The 21,769-nt window shown below is 33.4% G+C and overlaps 1 protein-coding gene across 1 annotated transcript; it reads left to right on the top strand.

The window, feature by feature from the left end:
- Positions 1-3,307: 3,307 nt before the first annotated feature.
- Positions 3,308-13,878, top strand: LOC109008544 (disease resistance protein At4g27190-like). The gene is made up of 6 exons (XM_035692865.1): positions 3,308-6,061; positions 6,662-6,970; positions 8,475-8,819; positions 9,358-9,777; positions 10,473-10,554; positions 13,646-13,878. Exons 1-6 carry the CDS (start codon positions 3,308-3,310, stop codon positions 13,876-13,878), a joined length of 4,143 nt encoding a protein of 1,380 aa, XP_035548758.1.
- Positions 13,879-21,769: the final 7,891 nt, after the last annotated feature.

Here is a 21,769-nt window from a genome sequence, read left to right as displayed (position 1 = left end):
TTTTTTTTTAATTTCAATTACGCTTAGTATTATTTTGAAAAAATAATTTTATATATAATTGTGAAGTATATAAACGTTGCAATTACACAACAGTTATATAATTCACATGTGTAACTGTGAATTAATTTTGAAATTCAAATTTAAATCAAAAAATTAAATTTGAATTAATCTTTTTATGTGTATTTTATATTTTATTTAATTTTTTAAAAATAATTATATGATAATTACATAATTTATAATTATAAATATATATTTTTTTAATTTTTTCCATAGAAACACATGTTTTAGCCAATCTGTCAAAGGAGACTGCCCACCGATGAATACCGAACCACGTACGGAGTGTGACAGTGAAAAATAAATGAAAACGCAGTTTGGTGGGTCATTAATTTCATTTATGATCATCTGTCATAGTTAAGAGTAGTACTACAGTCCCGCTAAGACTCAGATCTCTATCTTGTTTTTCATTTTTTTTTTTTTTTTAAATAAGGCGGTTATTGGGTTGTTTATAAGTCTTGTTTTGCTCTATCTTAGAATGATTGAAATTCAATTAGTTAAGGTTATGTGCCGGTATGTCCAAATAACGCGTGTCTAACATTATGTTTTCTGAATTGTAAAAAAGAGTGAATATGAGATTTAAAATATTTTTGTTTTGATTAAATGAAAATACTTTAATTTCTTATATTTTAAATATGTGAAATAATCTAAAACTTTGGTACTCTATTTGATATGCCAAAAGATTTCTAAAACAAAATTATTTTTTGAAAGTTTTTACCTGATGTTTTATAACATATTTTGATTCTTTATTTTAAAAATAAATATTTTGTTTCACATTTTAAAAGTTATAAATGCTTATGTTCATATACTAAAATATGTTTTTTATTTATTAAATTTTTGATAATTCATCAATTTATTTTTATAATATTTTAGACCAATTTGATAGTTTAACCAACGGTCGATGATAGAGGGCGTGGACAAAACTAGCTGAAGATAGGAGTTGAGTACCTCGGGGTACTCACGGGCGGAATCATGGTTGGGGCCACGTCCTTATGATGTACTTATTACTTCTGAGTAGTGAGGCAGCGGCGCTCATAAAATTGAATTCAGTGGTATATTAATGAACTTTAGCAAATAAAGATTAGAAAGTTATAGAATTAGGTGACTAAACGACACAATTGATGATCGAGGTGGTTGCATCGTAATTAATCTCCATGAATTGAAGTAGTACTGTCTTATTTTCAAAATTACATGTATGATATATTATATCTATTGATCGGATTTAAGGCAGAAACAATTAAAACATATATTATATAGGGTGAAAAAAAAAACCCTAAATTTATTATATATAGGAAAAGAAAAAAGAAAAACAATCCTAATTTTTATGAGGAACTTGCATGAAAGACCTTTCGGAAAATTAAAAATCGAATGGTTTTTTATGCAACAAAAAGTCATTTAAATAATAAGGAGAGTGTAAGAGTTGAGATGATTTAGATGAATCATGATAAAAATGGAAAAGTTAGTATTGTAACTAATATAAAATAAAATAATAAAATTAAAGAAACAATAGAAAAGTAAAGAAGTTAGAAAATGCTGAGATAGCTAGTAGCTACATCCATCCGAGCAAAGTTAATGATACGAGGGACTACAAAGCTTTTTCCTATTATTATTATTATTAATTGTCCATAGAACGATAAATGCATATTCTCATATATACATAATTCTTATTATATATTAATTAACTATCTACATGGAAATTAATACTAAGTGCATGCATGAACTTCAGTCATTGAAAATGTGATAAGTAAATGTTTTTTTAATAATCAAAATTAAAATTGCAATTGATCCTATCATTTTAGTGATTAAAGAAGTATTTTTAATTATATTATAATTTTTTTTAAATATATTTAAAAATATAAAAAAAAAAATAAAAAAAAATCTGAAAAAAAATTACTCTCGAGAAACTCGTGCACATCCTCGAGATGTAGCACAGCTCCTCCCATTTTGTTTCAAGAATAGAAAAATCGTTAAGAATATAAATATATCTTTTAGAAGAAAAATAAATTCACAAAATATAAATTGTAAAATCGTTAATATGTAAATATACTTTCATAATATCTAACGCTTTTTGTATATATCGCAATTGCCATTAGTCTTTGAAAATTATATGGCCGGCAAAGACTTTTTGGTTTGATGGGTGGTTGTTAATTGCATCCAAAAAAAAAAAACCAAAACAAAAGACTTTTCTCCATTGACTCTTTAGTTTTTGGTCATGATCTGCTCGTTTCTCTCCCTGATTCATTCTTCACGGTTCCTGCTATATATGCGCTGCTCCAAAAGTTGGACTTACGAACACTGACCCTTGGCGTTTTAAAATCGATTCCATTATTGAGCGTCATTGTTTTGCAGTCTTCATATTTCAGAGCAGCAAAAGAGAGGTACGTACGTACGTGCTTCTAGTTTTTTCCATCTCTCTTAGTCATTGTTTATATATATTCAGTACTCTTCCCACCAATCACCAAAAGATTCAGTCATATCCAACTTCGCATTATTATGTTTAATTAAATTCCTTCATATCGATATATGATATTTTAGATGTTGCATCTGAATTATTCATCCATTGTGTTCATTAATTAGTTTAGATACCATATGTGATGATCTAGTTCTTCAGACTCTGACCCCGAAAGCAAATATATGTGTCATATTTCTTCCATAATATTTACATTTTCACACTTGTAATTATGTTAAAAAGAAATTTGAACTTTCAGCACAGAGCGTGACTGGAGGGCCTGACGAAGAAAGTGATGCATTTGTGAAAGAGTAACTGAGAGTGGTTGATCATCCTTTCTCTGTTCCTGCCTTTTGGCATATTGATAATTGCCATTTCTCTTCTTTTCTTTTTCTTTTTTCTGGTTTTTGGTGAAAAGCTTTCTCGATGCGTTCTTGGGTTGTCGTTCTACTTCCGTGATTCATTTTAGTATTGATCCGTCTTTACTGCAGTATACCACTCCCAACTCTGTTTCTGGTCTGGTCTCAAAACCCCATCCGCCTAGTTTTCATTTCCATTTGCTTAATTTGGTTTCCAACTTCATCCTATTGACTCTTTACTCTAGCCTCCGGCCTATCAATGTCCTAAGGAGAGGTACTCAAACTTATTTCTTTGTTTTTCCCGGTGCTTTATTGCCATCGCAATTTCAACTTCTATATTTTTCCTGGTTTTCATCAGTTTGTTTGAGTTTAAAAATTTTATAAAAAACAAATTCCCTAAAAAAAAAATTAAGAGGAAGTTGGTGACGGACAGTGGCAAACAAGAATGGAGGAGATCGTTATTGCAGTTTTAGCGAAAATCGCAGAGTGCACTGTTCAACCAGTTGGACGGTGGCTATGTTATTCATGTCACTACAAGAGCAACATGGAGTATCTGAACAATCAGGAAATGAGGCTGCGGGATGCTCAGAAAGAGGTTGAACGCAAGGTTAAAACTGATTCAGATAACGGCAATGAAATTAAAGATAATGCAAAAATGTGGTTGGAAAAGGTGGACAATATTATCAAGAAACTTGGTGGAGGTGAAGAAGCGGAATCGAGGAACTCTAATCCGTCATGCCTGAACTTGAAGCAACGACATCAGATGAGCCGAAAAGCAAAGCAGATGGTGCGTAATATTGCAAAAATTCTTGAAGAAGGAAAATTCGTCGACGGCGTTTCCCATTGTCCTGCTGTGCAAGATAGGGTGACTCCAAGAAACATGGATTACATGAACTTCGATTCAAGGATATCAATTACGAAGAGAATTATGGAGGCATTGGGAGATGCTAATATTAACAAGATCGGTGTGTGGGGGTCGGCTGGAGTTGGAAAGAGTACACTGATGAAAGAAATTTTCAGGAAAGCCAAGGAAGAAAGCTTATTCGATGAGGTGGCTCTGGCAAATGTGACGGAAAGCCCAAACCTAAGCCAAATTCAAGAAGAAATTGCAAACATGCTAGATCTAAAGCTTGATCCTAATTGTAAAACTGAAATGGTAAGAGCAGGCCATCTACGGGCGAGGTTAGAAAAAGACAAGGAGAAGAAGATACTTGTTATCTTGGATGATATATGGAAGCGACTTGATTTGGAGGAAATAGGAATTATTCCTTCCGAAAGATGCAAAGTACTACTCACATCTAGAGATCGACATGTACTAGCTTCTGAGATGGTCAACGAAGAGAACAGCTTTAAACTCGACACTTTAGGAGAAGAAGAAGCATGGAAGTTATTTGAAAAGATGGCAGGTGATTTTACGAAAGAGGATCTTGACTTGCGAAACACAGCAATTAAGGTAGCTAAAGCGTGTGGAGGTCTTCCTATTGCACTTGTAACAGTTTCTAGGGCATTAAAGAACAAGAATTTGAGAATATGGAAGGATGCCCTGGTGCAACTAACAAAATCCACTCCAGAACATGACACAGAAATATGGTCACCCGTATATTCTTGTATACAACTGAGCTATAATCATCTTGTTGGTAGAGAGCTCAAATCTCTCTTTTTGCTTTGTGCTCAACAAGGTTACTACATTTCCTATCGGGACTTGTTGAGATATGGTTTCGGTCTGCGGGACTTGTTGAGATATGATTTCGGTCTGTGTTTATTCCGTGGCATTGATACATTGGATGAAACAAGAAACAGACTAGAAAATTTAGTTAGTAAGCTCCAAGATGCTTGTTTGCTACTACAAAGTCCTCGTAGCTCCGAGGAATTTTACATGCACGATCTTGTTCGTCACGTTGCTACAATGATTGCGTCAGATGATGATCATAATATGTTTGTCATGAGAGGCGATGGTGGGCAAAAAGCATGGCCAGATGTGGATTCACTAAAAAGATGCGAGGCGCTCTCTATTCATGATGGAGATCATATCCATAAATATTCCAATAAAATAGAATGTCCTAAATTAAGATACTTTCATGTCCAGTGTAAACCTCGATATTTGAAAACCCCAAGCATCTCCTTGCAAGGGATGGACAAGCTCGAAGACATTTTCTTCCAAGGGATGGACAAGCTCGAAGTTCTGAGTTTGACAAATATACAACTTTCATCACTTTTGCCACTTACAAACCTACAAACATTGTGTCTAGATGGATGTGAGTTGGGAGATATTCATTGGATTGGAGAACTCAAGACTTTAGTAATTCTTAGTCTTACTCGTTCTGACATTTCAAATCTGCCAAGAGAAATAGGGTCATTGATTGGTTTGCGGTTATTGGATTTGACCGATTGTTCCAAACTTAAAGTGATTCCTCCTAATGTCTTGTCAAGCTTGGTCAAGTTAGAAGAATTGTATATGCGAAACATCAAAGTCCAATGGGAGGTTGAAGGACCCAATAATGAAGGAAAAAATGCTAGCCTTGTAGAGCTAAAGAAATTGTCATACTTGATCACCTTAGAGATAGATATTGAAGATGATGCCTACAATCTACCGAAAGATTTGTTTTCTAAAGAGCTTGAGAGATACAAGATCTGTATTGGACATATCAGGGATCCATATTACAGGTATCGTGGGGAGGAGGCCGGCTTCTCAAGATCCTTAGAACTCGCACTGAATATGAGCAACTTCCAATTGGACTTTGGGATCAAAATGCTACTGAAGAGGACAGAATATATTTATTTGGACGAGTCGGACAATACTAAGAGTGTCTTATATGAATTAGATAGAGAAGATTTTCAACAACTGAAGCATCTCCATATCTTACATAGTTGGCATCTCCCTGAGTTGAGGACATCCTTCAAAAACTTGAAAGTTTTAAGGGTGGAAGATTGTGAGAAATTAAGATTTATCTTCTCATCATCGATAGCCAGAGGTCTTTCACTACTTGAAAAATTGAAGATAACAAGATGCAACAATGTGGGTGCAATATTCGTGAAAGGAGAAGACGGAATAGAAGAGGCCGGAGATTTGATGTTGTTCAGTCGACTGCAAACCTTGCATCTAAGGGATCTTCCAAAGCTCGTGAGCTTCTTAAGCACAAGAGAAACCAATTCGGAGGGCAACGGCCATGATCTTCAGGTGCCGCTTCTACATCATCAGGTACATTACACAAGTCCATGTAAATCATGTGTCAAGCACACCATAAGCATGAACGTGATTTAGTTGGCATTCCCTGTGCCCAAAGTTATATAATTGCATGCGCCTCTGTTAGGTTGTGGCGGTAAACGCCAGCTTAGTCTTGGGGCATAAAAGTTAAATTTGAAAACAAAAATAATAGTGATTTTGAAATAAAAAGTTGATTAAATAATAATGAAATCAATTTGACATATTTTCTAAGTGTTGTAGCATGGCAAATGAGTATTTGCTTTCACATCTAGATATGTAATCCAGAGTTAAGATGAAATTAATTTGACATATTAATGGTAGGTTCCTCTAAATCTGAAGTTTAAATTCTTGTGTAAATAACTTTTAGGAATTATGGTGCTCGAAATTTTTCCTTGAGTTATATGAAGTACACATAAAAAACTTTGTCAAGGACATGTGCATTGTTGTCATTAGTTTGGACTTAATTCTTAACAGTTGGTCCAATAAAAAAAATTATAGCTATAATACACTCGTTCCCCTATTTAAATTTGCCTATTTTCAAATTCGAAGCGCTGAAATCTTGAGCGTACTAATATGAGGGACTTAATCCTGCAGCTTTCCTTCCCTAGTTTGAAAAAACTGCATCTGCAACATCTGCCCAAAATAAAGCATGTTTGGAGTAATGTTAACGGATGTGAGAGTTTGAAGTCTCTAAAGATAGAAGATTGTGGGGTAATGGAGGAAATTGTTGCCAGAGAAGACGGGACAGATCCAACAACGAGGTTTTTATTCCCCAGCCTAACTCTTCTAAGCCTTGATGGGTTGCCAAAACTCAAGTGGTTTTTCCAAGGGGTGCGTACTTTGGAATTGCCGTCGTCCAAGGAATTAGATGAGCAGGGAGGCACACTTTTTGGGATTGAAGAGGTAACACCGTAACAGTCCAATCAACCCCCCCCCCCCTCTCTCTCTCTCTTAAAATTTAGAGCAATAGAACTGCTTGTTGATTTATTTTGGATTAATGGTGTAAGTGTTGTGTAGTTATTTTGAAAAATAATAAAATTTATTATTAAAAAGAATAATATTAGATATAGTAATAAATTAGAGAAGTATTATGTACTATTTTTAAAAAAGAATGATCTATTATTAAAAAAAATTTTCAAATATATTGTATATTTATTCATTTTTAAAAAAAAATAGTGTGCGATGCTTGTACATTCTATGACTGTAAATATAATGTCTCAATTAAAAACTTAAATTTTTTTCATATAAATTTTATATTACCTTTTTCAAAATGATTGTACACATACAAACTCACTCTATTTTGTTATATGTGACGCTACATCAAACGAGAGTAGGGACTTAAAAGGTTTGTCGGTGTTATATTTTTTTGTTTTTTATTAAAACATTTTTGTGAATATTTTAAAAAAATATTAAATAATAAAAATACAAATGCTTTTTTTTTTTAATTAAAAACACTAATCCGTACACTTTATCGCATGTGAAAGTATATTTTCCAAAATTTCTATGTAAATCTATGTCTATAGATTTTTTAAGGAAAAAGCTAAAGTGACTAGGGTCCCGATGATGGGTACAACAGTCTTTTTTATTTTCCTTTCCTTTCTTTTAACTTAATAATTAAGATAGTATCTATTAATGACGCTTCTAATTACATGTATTCTAGGCTCAAAGTTTCTAGGCTACCATATATCACACTCTCATTTATTTTTACAGAAGAGATAAGATGAAATAAATTGAGATAAAAGTTAAAAATTAAATAAATTATTGTTAGAATATATTTTTTTAATATTATTTTTATTTTGATATTTGAAAAAATTGAATTGTTTCTTTTATTTTGTATAAGAATTTATAAAAATTATAAAAATTATATAAGATAAGATGAGAATACTTGTGAAAACAAACAAGTTTGGGTTGCATCTTGAATTAAGAGATAAAAATTAAAAATTGAATAAAATATTGATAGAGTATTATTTTTTAATATTATTTTTATTTTGATATTTGAAAATATTGAATTTTTTATTGTATTTTGTTTGAAAGTTTGAAAAAAATGTCAAAAAAAAAATATGTTTGAAAGTTTGAAGACAACATAGTCTTAAGTCGTAAATGTTAGATTTGAAAAAATAAGATGGAACTTTTCTAAAATAGTTTTCAAATAAAAAAGCTCATTGCATAAATACGGAATTTGACATATTTTTGTTAACTATTATAGGATCGAAATTTGAGTATTTACAATGGCATGATATAATGACTTTGTATTCTTGGGAGCTCAATTGAGAATTTTATAGACGGACTATACTGATTTTTGAAGGGACTATTGTTCCCAAATTTGTGCTATTTTATATTCTTTCTCCAGTTTAATTTTTCATATTTCAAAAATCATTTAAATAATTTTTCATATTTTATATGGCAGGACGAACTCCCTTCGACATCCATTCAAAAATTGAGAGTTTTGGAGCTGAACAATTGTGAGAAATTAAGATTTATCTTCTCATCATCTATAGCCAGAGGCCTTTCACTACTTGAAGAACTGGAAATAACAAGTTGCAACAATGTGGGTGCGATAGTTGTGAAAGAAGAAAAAGACGGAATAGAAAATGGAGATGTAATATTGTTCCATCAACTGCAAACCTTGAAGCTAGATGACCTTCCAGAGCTCGTGAGCTTCTTAAGCACAAGAAGTTCATTCATGACTGATTGCGGGCAAATCATTGGAGAGGGCAACCACGATCTTCACATGCCACTTCTACATCATCAGGTACATCAGACAGTAATTACCCACAAAAGGTTCCACACATTGACACGACTCCGAATAATTGTGTCAAAGCATATATATCGTACTATAAATCAAAAACATTCCCAATGCCAGTGGCTTGTGGACCAATTGGCATCCCCTGCCCCCAAACTATAATTGCATTCCTCTACTGAGGTTGTGGCTGAAGACACCATAGTCTTGAGTCATAAATGTTAGATTTGAGAAAATAAGATGGAACTTTTCTAAAACAGTTTTCAAATAAAAAAACCCATTGTGCATGTATGGAATTTGGCATATTTTTGTTAACTATTATAGCATCGCAAATGAGTATTTACAATGGCATGATATAATGACTTTGTATCCTTGGAAGCTCTGTTGAGAATTTTATAGACGGACTATACTAATTTTTGAAGGGACCATTGTTCCCAAATTTGTGCTATTTTATATTCTTTCTCCAATTTAATTTTTCATATTTTCAAAATCGAAGCATAGTAATATATATTTGGTGTCTTTAATTGATACAATGAACATAATCCGACAGGTTTCCTTCCCTAGCTTGCAAACACTATGTATGGAGAGTCTACCCAAAATAAAGCACATATGGAGCTGTGGTCAAGAACCCAAAACATTTTTCAAATGTGTAGAGCAATTGAAAACACTTTGGATTAAGAATTGTGAGGTACTGGAGGAAATTGTTGGAGGTGGAGGAGGAGCAGGAGCAGTAGCAAGGACATTATTGGAGTTCCCTCGAGTAACAAATTTGAGACTTGAAAATTTAAAGAGACTCAAGTGGTTTTACAAAGGAGTGCATGTTTCAAAATGGCCCATGTTGGAAGAGATTTGGATTAGAGGATGTGAGAAAGTGGAGATATTTGCTTCAGGAGTTGTGAGCTTTGAAGAAACAGTTGAAGATAGGCCGTCTGAGATGTCCATTAAACAACCCATTTTCTTGGTGGATGAGGTAAGAGAGACTAAAATTAATTAGCTGTCTTAAGATTTCCTATTTAGGTAGAACAGTTTTACATCCTAATATTGTGAAATCACTTATAAAAAAATATATATATTGTGAAATCATTTTGATCTCTCTCCTTAAGTTGAAAATTTTAATTAATTAGTATTTCTAAAATACAGATTTAATTACAATATTAATCATTATTAAAGAAATACTCAAATCTCATTATTATTCTATATATGATCAAGTTCATAAAGAAATAATTAAATAACGAAAGCAGAAAGAATTATAGGTATTACAACTGATTTAATAACAAAATTAGAATCTCTATAGAATAAATTACTTTTATGATTTTTAATGCATTAATTAAAATTTTGAAATAACTTAAATTCATATTTTTATAAGAAAAAGTTACTGTTTAGGTCCCAAGTTTAAAAGTTTTAAATACACGAGGGGTGACCCAATTAGCGGCTCGTTGCGGGAAACATTAAATTAAGGTGTTCAACTATTACCAACAAACAAAACATATCAAACCGAATACATGATGAATACTCAATACAGCTTACTTCATCATGAGTTGTTTAGTTTTCCTTTTTTATTATTTAAATGAAGCTGTCCACTCGATCGAGCTGAAATATATTTCTTATAGGTTCTTTTATGTTGGATGGGGTATGTCTTAACCACTGTTCTAATATATTTTACAGCTCTCGTTTTCGAGCTTGAAGAAGTTGCACATTTGGAACATGCATAAGTTGGAAATTATATGGCAGGATCAAGTGGCCGCAAGTTATTTTTCCAAAAATATTCAAGCTGTGCATATTTGGGGATGTGATCAGTTGTTGCACGTCTTTCAATCTAATTTTCGTACAACAACAATATTATCGCAACGTCTGACTCGTCTATGGATAAGCAACTGCAGATCATTAGAAAGTATATTTAGAAATATGGAGGGGCATAATGGTAAAGAACCACAAGTTTTAATAGCTCCAAGTTCAGGGACGGAAGAAAGTGTAGCGAGAGAAGACGGAACAGCCAGACATATTGAGTTCCCCATACTAACTGAAATGTCACTTAATAGTTTGCCAAAACTCAAGTGGATTTTGGAAGGGGTGCATACTATTTTGGAATGTCCTTCATTGGAAAAATTACGACTGTGGGAATGTGATCAAGTACTGATTTGGGCTTCAAAATTTGCGAGCAGCAGTAGTAGTCAAGAAACAAGTCAACAGAACCAACTCCAGACTTGCATTCAACTGCCAAATCTGTTGGAACTTCAAGTACAGTTTAGTGGTTGGGGGGAAATATTCCCTTATGAACTTGTTGATCCAGTCCCACGATTAAGACGACTAGATCTCCGTTGGCTACCTATGCTTACACATTTGTGGAAAGAAGACAGTACCCAGCCATGCCCACTTTTTCATAATCTGGAATTTCTTCATCTGTCAGGATGCGGCAAATTGAAAAACATAGTGCCATCCTCGGTATTTCTTCAAAATTTGACAGAATTGCACATATCATCCTGTGACGGATTGATCAATTTATTAACATCCTCAACTGCCAAAACTCTGGTGCAACTCCAAAAAATGACTGTGAAGTACTGCGAAAGGATTACAGAAATTGTAGCAATGGAGGATGGTGAAGAAAATGTGGCAATTACTTTCAACAAATTAGCACACCTAGAACTTGAAATCTTGCCAAACCTCACACACTTTTGCTCTGGACCTTATTCCTTTGGGGAATCTTTGAAGAATGTAATTGTGACATATTGTTCCAAGATGAAGCCTTTATGTTACGGAGTCTCAAGTACACCAGAGCTAAAAGGAGTATATCATACTTGAATTTGCATTGGGAGTCAAATCACTACGATACAGCTCAATTGTTATTCAGAGAAAGGGTGAGAATATTCTTCCATTGTGATATAATGTAGCTAAAAGGTGTATATAATACTTGAATATAATGTAGTTTGTTGATGAGTAGATTTCTTTTACAAGGGAAAATTAATCAACTATTTTTTCAAAAAGAAGAAAAGACGCCATGGATATGGATATAGAGGATGCCAATATATTCAATTCATATATAATATAATATTAATTAGTTAACACTTCTTCTTCTCTACCAGATCTATTGTACGGTTCTCTTCATCATTTTCTCTCGTTCTTTACAGTCGCCCTCTCTCTTTCTCTCTGCTTCGCCAGGTACTCTCTTCCTATCTCTCTTCGTCTCTGGGTTTTAATTGGAACTGTTTATTTTCTCTTTTTTTGTTTGCCTTTTAATTGCATGGAAATTAAATGGGTTTGTTTGAAGGAAAAGGTAGGGAAGGTAGAAAATAGAAAATAAAATGGATTTTACGGTGCTTGGCATTGTAGAGTTTTTAGGTAGATGCATTTTCGTTGTTCTATTCATGGATTTGTCAATGTAAATGATTCATCGCTGTTATGAACCCTAGGTGAAAAGGGGCAAAATGGCAAGACGCAAGACAGAAAGTGGAAAGTGAAGTCTGAAACTGAAGGCTACGGGTTGTGAGGTGAAGGAAGCATGAACTCTAAACGGCACCGTTGGGAAATAATGAATCGGACAGCTGAAGGAAGTGATACGCGGCTGAAGAAGAAGATTCTGTGGATCATATTGTTTTAGGCTTATGTCAGTTGACTGAGCAAACATAAATGCTTTTGGTTTTAGGGTTGTAGTCGACGGTAGAGTTTCATATGCATTACTTAGATTCTCACTTGTCTTGCTGGGTGTCTTTCTTTTGTGCTTCATGTCTTTCTAGTTCTTGAATTCTTGGATAGCTTTTCAGCAAAAAAGCCTCCCACTCTATGTTTCCACTTCCAGTACTTTCTTTAAAGATGTCGAATAGATTTTTGAGATCAGATGAACAATTTGTCGTTGTATTCTTCCTGCATAAAAAATAAATTTACCAATGGAGCAGGTTTCAAGCAAATTTTTCATCTTTTCAAATCCATTTGTTATTGAAACTGGACTTTGCAACCGCTTTCTGACTCCTAGACAACGAAGATGACAACTGACAATTATGTTTTAGATAACAATTGATGTGGATGGACATAGTTTGATTTACCCTTTTCTTGATATAAATAAATTTGCAGAACCCAAGCCTTCACAGATGAGGAAGCTAGTATGTAAAGATGCTAACTTAATTTTATTTTATTGTGTTGACCTTATTTTGATTGACGTGGCTGATAATTTATCGAGCTTCCACATAAATTGGTGCTTCTGGGGATCTCTCTCCCTCTCTCTCTCTACACTAATACATAATGCATTCTTGTTTTTTTCTAGTTTTTGAACTTTTACTTTTTACCAATTTAATTGTATAAGAAAGGGGCACCCATAATGTGCACCCTTCACAAGTCTTGATGGCTGGCTCCAGCCAGTGAGTTATACTAGAGTGGCTATTTACATAGCCACCTCTTTGGATGAGACTCTTGGATCAACAAGCTCTCTCTCTCTCTCAATTAGTTCTCTCTAATCCAGGCATCTAAGCTGTAAAATATGTGAGTGTTGCTCTGGTACATTACCATGTAGCACACTTCACTATCGATACAAGAGATTCCGGATAAACAACGACGACGACGGAGAATCCGTGGAACAAATTGAATGACGAGGTAACATTGCTTCTACTGTGTAATTTGATCTAGTATTTCTAACAAATTGAATTAGAATGTTTGAAGAATTAGATGCAAGTCCATGGAGCCTTGATAACAATGACCAGTTGACTAAACGCTTATGACTTTCTCATTTTCATTTTCTTGTTTTTGTTTCATCCTATCCTAATTGTTTAATCCGGTTTGCTTCTGGTTAACAGAAAACAAAGAAAAAGCTTTTTATTGGCAACGTGCTTGCTAGGAAACATCTTGATCAGGCAGCCTCTTGGTTTGTGGAATATGGAACAGGAAGAAAAAAAAGGAAGCAGAGACTCCTGTAGAGGCACCTACTGAACCAGAGTCTTACATGAAGGAACAAGAAGATAACAAAAACAAATCAGACTCTCCTGTCGAGGCACCTATGAAACCAGATTATAAAAAGAAGGAAACAGAGGCATCTACTGGACCAGAGTCATCAAAAAAAGAAAACCCCGAAATCATTAGAGGCTGAATCAAAAATTGTAAAGACGCCTCTTGGTAGTAAATTTTTGAACTCCAGAAAAGATAAAGGTGGTCGTCAGGCTCAGTGGAAACAGAGAGAATATTAAGCGTGTATTGAAGGGTAACATAGAAAGCAACAATGGTTGGAGGAGAGGTTAAAAAGCTAAATTCTAGAGAAGAAGGCAGTGAGAAGAACGTCAAAGATGAAGAGCATAAGGACAAGAGCCATCAGCCTGAAAATAACCAAGAGAAGAAGATCATTGAGTTGGAAAATCACAAACAGAAAGAGAGAAACAAAGGAAGGCATCATATGACAGACAGTAGTACTGAGAGTCAAAAGAACAAAGAAAAACATGATGGTACTAAGAAGAGCCAATGTGCTGAGAAGAATAAAGAAAAACTCGGCGGTCTGATATTCATGTGCAATGCAAAGACCAAGCCAGATTGTTTTCACTATCGTGTAATGGGTGTTACAACAAGTAAAAAGGATGTGGATTAAACTTTTTCTCTATGATTTTGATTTGAAGTTCTTTATGGGATTTATAAGGCGGCCTCTTCTGGTGGCATGAAACTTGAGCCAAGAGCTTTCGGTGGAGCATTCCCTGTTCAGGTCAGATTTTCTTGGAGCTTGAGTTTTGTATCTAATTATTGTAATTTTATTCATTTATCTTGGCAGATCCGGATATTGATGAGTTATTAATTTTCAGGTGCGGTTCACCATTGAAAAGCACAAATTGGTTTACAGAAGTACTTATGGGACATCTACTCCTGAATTACAAGGTAGAAACCTTGAAATTATGTGCAAATTGGTTTGCAAGTGCTCTTAACTTGGTCCTGAACATTTGCTCGGAAGTAAAGCCCTCTTGGGTAACCAATTGGATATTCTATGGAAGGAGGGTAGAAAGAAAGAATTCAGATTCAAAATAAGAAGATTCTCTTCTTCAAATATCTATTCTATTTGGTTTGTCACATCGAATTAAAGATGAAAGGACCATTACGTTAATGACTTGGAAGGTACATAGAGATATTAGAGAGGATCAGAGTCTTGTTGATTGCTGTTACTTTTTTTTCAAGTATACGTTTGCAGAAGGGAAAGAAACACGCGCATCCGTTGGTTGACTCTCAAAGAATCGTTCAACACGCAATCTGATTCAATTACATCGTACCCATATTCTAAAGTTCAAGTGTTATACGATTTTGGGATAGGTTTTGTTATGAATGAGCTAACAACTTTTCTTATATTTTTTTTTTTATAGGATTGTAGAAGAAATGGTAACTGATAAAAAATTATTTTTTTGAGATATATAGAAAATGGTTAACGTAATTCAAATTTTATTTATGAAAAAGACTCAACAAACTTGGTATGAATGGTGACGCAGCAATGTAATAAATATTAAATTAACTTTTTTATTTTATTTTATTTTGACTTTTGATTAATGACATATAAGTTTGGAAATTAAATTTGTTGATTGATGTTATTGTTATTCATAATTAGGAAAGAAAGAGAAATTCCTTTTTTAAATTCAAACACATTAAAGTAAAAAAAAAAATCAATTTTTTTTCCAAAATAATTAATATTTTATATAATAGTTGCATGAAAATGGTATAATAGTTGTAACTTTATCGCTTTTTTAAGCAAGAAAACCTATGAATAGGCATTTAATAAATTAATTTTATCCTTCCCTCGACAGTTTGGTATAAATTAATTTAATAAATTGTTATAACATTCATAATTAGGAAAGAAAGAGAAATAATACACATAATTAACTCACAAGTTTTTAATAAAATAATACTTTTTTAAATTCAAACACATTAAAGTCAAAACAAAAATCAATTTTTTTTTTCAAAATAATTAATATTTCATATCAATAACCTTTAAGTGACTCCCATATAAAATTTAACATATATTAACAGAGAAGCGCTTCTTATCTTTTTACTCCAAATTAAATAAAAAAAAAATCTATTAATAAATTAGTGTAAAGGATACACACTCCTTATCATTAATGTGATATAATTTGATTTATAAAAAAATTATAAATTAAAATCTTATAAATTAATGTACTACATCAATAATATAAATAGCATATTTTAATTTTATCAAACAAGAATTTTATACATCAGTTACTATTTATTTTTACACCTCACACTTATAGAGTTATAATTTTTTTTTTATAAGATGTAGGGTATGTGATAGTAAATAGTAACTAATAAAAATAATTTTTTTTTTTATCAAATAATGTGAATAATATATTTTTTATACCAACTTGTACTCCAAACAAATAATTTTCTGGCTGAACAGATGGCTGTAGTACATGTTGCATAGGGCTGAGCACCGATTGATTCGGAGTCGGAGGGCCCAACCTCCGACTCCGACTCCGACTTTGTCGGAGGTCGAATCCGACCTCCGACTCCGACTCCGCAATGCACATAATCCGCTCCGACTCCGACTCCGACTTGTCGGAGCGGAGTCGGAGCGGAGTCGGATTATTTTATTTTATTTTTTTATCTTTTTTAACTTCATATTTGATCCACTTTTTTAAAAAAAAAAAATTTGTGGGCTTTCAAATTTCAACTTTCTCAATATTACAATCTAAACTAAATAGAAAACCTGGACATGCATGCAATATCAATCTAATGTTATCATTATACTAAAAGAACATGCAAACAAAAACATGCATATCACACCTATTTCAAAGGGCCAAACTTACTAATATCCACATCATCCATCATCCATATCCTCATATCCACATCCAACTAAATACTAATCACTTCAATAAACATCCACATATCACACCTACCATCCATCATCCATCACATAGCTAACAAAAAAGAAATCCAAAATGTTCTAAGAGCCAACCAAAATAAATGTTCCAACAACATTTAAATATTTAATTACAAACTTTCAAATGCACCAAAATAAAATAAATTACAAGCTTCCAAATTACAATATTCTAAATGCCCAACAAATGAACCAAAATATATTAAATGTTACAAATTTCCAAATGTTCCAACTTCCAACTTTCAAGTTGTGCCTGAAAAAAAAAATGAAAATATTAGTAAGAAAAACAACCCAACTTTAATATCATATGAAAAATAAACAAAGTAGAAGTAAGGTCTCGGAAACTTAAATATATATGGACCAATGGTATAAATAAAGTAGAAGTAGATAGCATAGTTGTCTTTGAAAAGTAAACAGAATTTAGCATGAAGCATTTAGTATTTTGGATAGTAGCTCAAACCTCAAAGGCTCAATATGTCAAATTGTCAATCATCTTCACGAAGTAAGTTGGCCATACCAGTGATTAATTCTACATTAAGATGTTAAAGTATAAGAGGTTAGTATCAGAAAATGTCAAAATCAACATATATAACAACTTAAAAAAATCTCTAAATACATTACCTGAGTCTAACTTATAACTCTCCGCATCATCAATGGCATCCGTATAATTTTGACTCAAGCATATAGGAGTTGATTTCAACCAGTTTTGCGTGCACACAAGAGCTTCGACAGTTCTAGGAGCCAAAGAACTCCTAAATGGATCCAGGACACGGCCTCCTGTGCTAAATGCCGACTCAGATGCAACGGTGGTGATCGGAATGGCCAAGATATCTCTTGCCATTAGGGCAAGAACCGGATATTTGCTTGAGTTGACTTTCCACCATACCAAAATTTCAAAATTCCCCGTAGGAATCTCAACATCCTCCAACAAATACCGCTCTAGTTCAGACTTACAATCCATCAAGGATGCTGATTTTTGATCTTTATGGAATTCGAACAAAAAGTCCATGGGATCATCATCATTACCGGTACCACTATTACTCCCCATTGATGCACTAGCCTCACCACTCCGACTCCGATTTGACTTAGACCCAGTTACACGGCCACCACAAAACCCTACATATTGTTCATATAAATATTCCATATCTCTCTTGAGGAGTACAGCAAACTCCTCACCCCTCTCATCCCCCAATGTTTTGTTGAACCAATATGCTTGAGCAACTAATTTGTACCGTGGATCAAGAATGGCAGCCACAAACAACAATCGATTTATTTTTTCAAGATCACCCCAATATTTATTATATTTTGTCTTCATTCTCAAAGCCATTGAACTCAAGCGTCGATTACTATTGGTACAAAAAACATTCAAATTTTTATGAATATTAATGAGCTCTTGGACATACAAATTTGATGTAACATATAGTGTACCAGAAATACGCATGGTGACATTATAAAATACATGAAGAAACTTCGAAAAGTTTCTTATGGTCTCCCAATCATCAGACTCAGGAGCTCCAAGACCCTTTTTCCCATGCCCATCCTCAGATAAATAAACTCTTGAGTAGGGATCCTCATCAAGCAAAAGTTGGAAGGCTTTTTGATACTTCTCAACCACGTCCAACATAAGAAAAGTCGAGTTCCATCTAGTAGGCACGTCGAGGCACAAGAAACTAGAACATGGCACTTTTGACCTATCAACACAAGACTTGAAAGTGGCAAGTCTTTGGGGAGAAGACTTCACATACTTAATCAAATTTCTGATTCTTATGATCGAGTCATCAACATCTTTCAAACCTTCACTCACAACAAGGTTTAAGATGTGTGCCGTACACCTCATGTGAATAAACTCGTGAGCTGCAACACAATCCTCACTTCCTATTTCCCTTGTTCTCAACCAATCAATAGCAGAGTCGTTAGAGGTAGCATTGTCCACCGTAATTGTGAGGATTTTGTCAATGCCCCAATCAAGCATACACTCCTCCAATTCCCTCCCAATCGTTGCCCCCTTGTGGTCACTAATCCGAACGAATGAAATGATCCGCTTCTGCAACTTCCAATCACCATCAATAAAGTGAGCGGTCACACACATGTAATTAATATTTTGGATAGAAGTCCAAGTGTCAGTGGTCAGGCACACTCTTTGTTTGGTGGTCAAAAACATTTTCTTCAAGCTATCTTTCTCTTTCAAAAATAGCCTCATACAGTCACGCATTACGGTAAATCGAGAAGGAATTGAAAACCTAGGATCAAGGGATTTAGTGTATTCCCGAAACCCTTGGCCCTCAACAACCCTAAAGGGTAACTCATCCACTATCACCATCCTAGCAAGGGCTGCCCGGATTTTTTTCTCATTGTACTTGGTCATCCCTAAGGTCTTCTCCCCTTGGCCTTCAATTCTTGCTTCCGGGACCAAGAATGTTTGAGTGTTGTCCAACTTACTCTTACGATTTTTGGGACAAAGTTGGATGTGTGTTTTCATGGCCGAAGTGCCTTGCCTTTTGGGATGGCATTTCCATTGCCTCCCACAATGGTTACAAGTAGCTATAGGCTCTTCAGGATCACAATCGGGCACTCTTGTGAAGTGGACCCATACTAAAGACCTATTCTTAGGAACTCTACTACCAGGTGGAGGGCGAGGGTTAGAACAGAAGGCACTAGGAGTCCGAGTGCCTACCGAAGATTCTATTGGTCCGGTGGACTCTTCAACCATGGGACAAGGAGCATCAATAGGCTGTTCAGGGATGCCAGGAGAAGATGCAGCTGTGGATGTAGACGTGTGTCTGCCTTCTATATTCATGATTTAAGAACTAACACACAACAAACAAATAAAATAATACGGTTAAAATAATACGGTTGAAAGGTTAAAACATTATAGTCGTCGAAAACTACTTGTCCCAGATCTCTGTCCTTGGAAAAGATCAGGCACATTGTTTTAATATATGGTACTACTCATGTATGTAGAAAATACAGGGCAGACGGTTTAAATAAAATGCATATGCATTGTTTGAGATAAAACCGTAAAGATGCTCTGCATTCATCTTCTGTAATTTTCATACAACAAAACCTCAGTACAGTAGAGAATATATAGAAGCATTTCATAACAGAATTCTAAAACAAACCAATCAACTCATGACACCTAGCTAGACTATTTATCTTTTCTGTTACAAGGAGATATTGCAGAAGATTCTTTTAAGTGGAATAATTCTGCTGACTTAACAAACACTAAGAGAGGAATCTATTTCTGGATCAGTAAAAGCCCTAACAGAGACATAAAGCACCTACACATAGAAAAACCAATAACACAGAAATCATATGTAAAGAATCAAACAGCTTCTGAAGGAATTTGAATCCAAATTTGCACATACTCCATTCGGGTCATATAATAAGCACGGAATGAAACAAACAAATATTTGAAGGCTTCGCAGATTCTCGATTCAGACTATTCGTACAGCTAGGAATTAATTATAGAACCAACAAAAATCAACATTATCAACCTCAAAGATTCGAAAAAATCAACATTATCAACCTCAAAAATTCGAAAAAATCAACATTATCAACCTCAAAAATTTGATTAAAGAACAGAGATGGATTTGGGTAATCGGTTACCAAGAGGAGCTGCGGCCTGCGTGACTCCGTGAGAGGAGGGTTGCGCGAGACGGCGAGAGAGGGGCTCTGCGATTCGGGCCGTGCGAGGGAGACGCTGCGCGAGAGAGGGGTTCTGCGAGAGAGGGGTTGCGCGACAGAGAGGGGCTCTACGATTCGGGCCGTGCGAGGGAGACGCTGCGCGAGAGAGCCGAGAGGGCTGTGGCGCTGCGAGCCTGCGCGAGAGAGAGGGACCGGGTGACTTGCGCGAGAGAGAGGGACTGCAGTGCAGACCTAATTCTAAGATAAATGAATCAATACCCTCCCAGTATCCAACGGTGCCGTTTTTGCTGTAATGATAAATGAATAAGTTTTTTTTTTTTTTTTTAAATTTTTATAATGAATAGTTACTATAGTAATATACTAATATACATTATATACTAATTAATATGAATCTATTTTATATTATATATATATATGAAGATTCATAAAAAAAATATATGATATATATTATTATATAGGGATTTAGTTATACTAATAGTTATATTAGTATTAGACTATTAGTTATTATTAATACTATATATTATACTAATAGTGATATTAATACTATATAATATATATAGTTATAGTTATAACTTATAGTCATTTAGTTATAGTGATTTAGTATAATTATGATACTACAAGTTATAACTATAGTCTATATTAGTATTAGAATTAGTTGTAGTGATTAGAATAATTATATATTAGTATTTTCTATAATGATTTTAATTTAGTATAACTATATAATAGTATTAGTATATTAGTATTAGTATTAATATTAGTTATACTAGTAGTCATATTAGTTATACTAATAGTTATATTAGTATTAGACTATTAGTTATTATTAATACTATATATTATACTAATAGTGATATTAATACTATATAATATATATAGTTATAGTTATACCTTATAGTCATTTAGTATAACTATATTAGTATAAGTTATAGTGATTTAGTATAATTATGATACTACAAGTTATAACTATAGTCTATATTAGTATTAGAATTAGTTGTAGTGATTAGAATAATTATATATTAGTACTTGCTATAATGATTTTAATTTAATATAACTATATAATAGTATTAGTATTAATATTAGTTATACTAGTAGTGATATTAGTTATACTAATAGTTATACTAATAGTTATATTAGTATTAGACTATTAGTTATTATTAATACTATATATTATACTAATAGTGATATTAATACTATATAATATATATAGTTGTAGTTATAACTTATAGTCATTTAGTATAACTATATTAGTATAAGTTATAGTGATTTAGTATAATTATGATACTACAAGTTATAACTATAGTCTATATTAGTATTAGAATTAGTTGTAGTGATTAGAATAATTATATATTAGTACTTGCTATAATGATTTTAATTTAATATAACTATATAATAGTATTAGTATATTAGTATTAGTATTAATATTAGTTATACTAGTAGCGATATTAGTTATACTAATAGTTATTATACATTAGTATTATAT

Source organism: Juglans regia, chromosome 8 (genome assembly GCF_001411555.2).
Source record: "Juglans regia cultivar Chandler chromosome 8, Walnut 2.0, whole genome shotgun sequence".
NCBI lineage: Eukaryota > Viridiplantae > Streptophyta > Magnoliopsida > Fagales > Juglandaceae > Juglans > Juglans regia.
Note: the sequence above shows the minus strand (reverse complement) of the source record. Positions and strands in the feature narration are given on the sequence as shown.

Coding starts and splice junctions, on each gene's coding strand:
- LOC109008544 (XM_035692865.1), top strand. CDS start 3,308: ATGGAGGAGATCGTTATTGCAGTTTTAGCGAAAATCGCAGAGTGCACT. Junction 6,971..8,474: donor CACTTTTTGGGATTGAAGAG/GTAACACCGTAA, acceptor TTTATATGGCAG/GACGAACTCCCTTCGACATC. Junction 8,820..9,357: donor TGCCACTTCTACATCATCAG/GTACATCAGACA, acceptor ATAATCCGACAG/GTTTCCTTCCCTAGCTTGCA.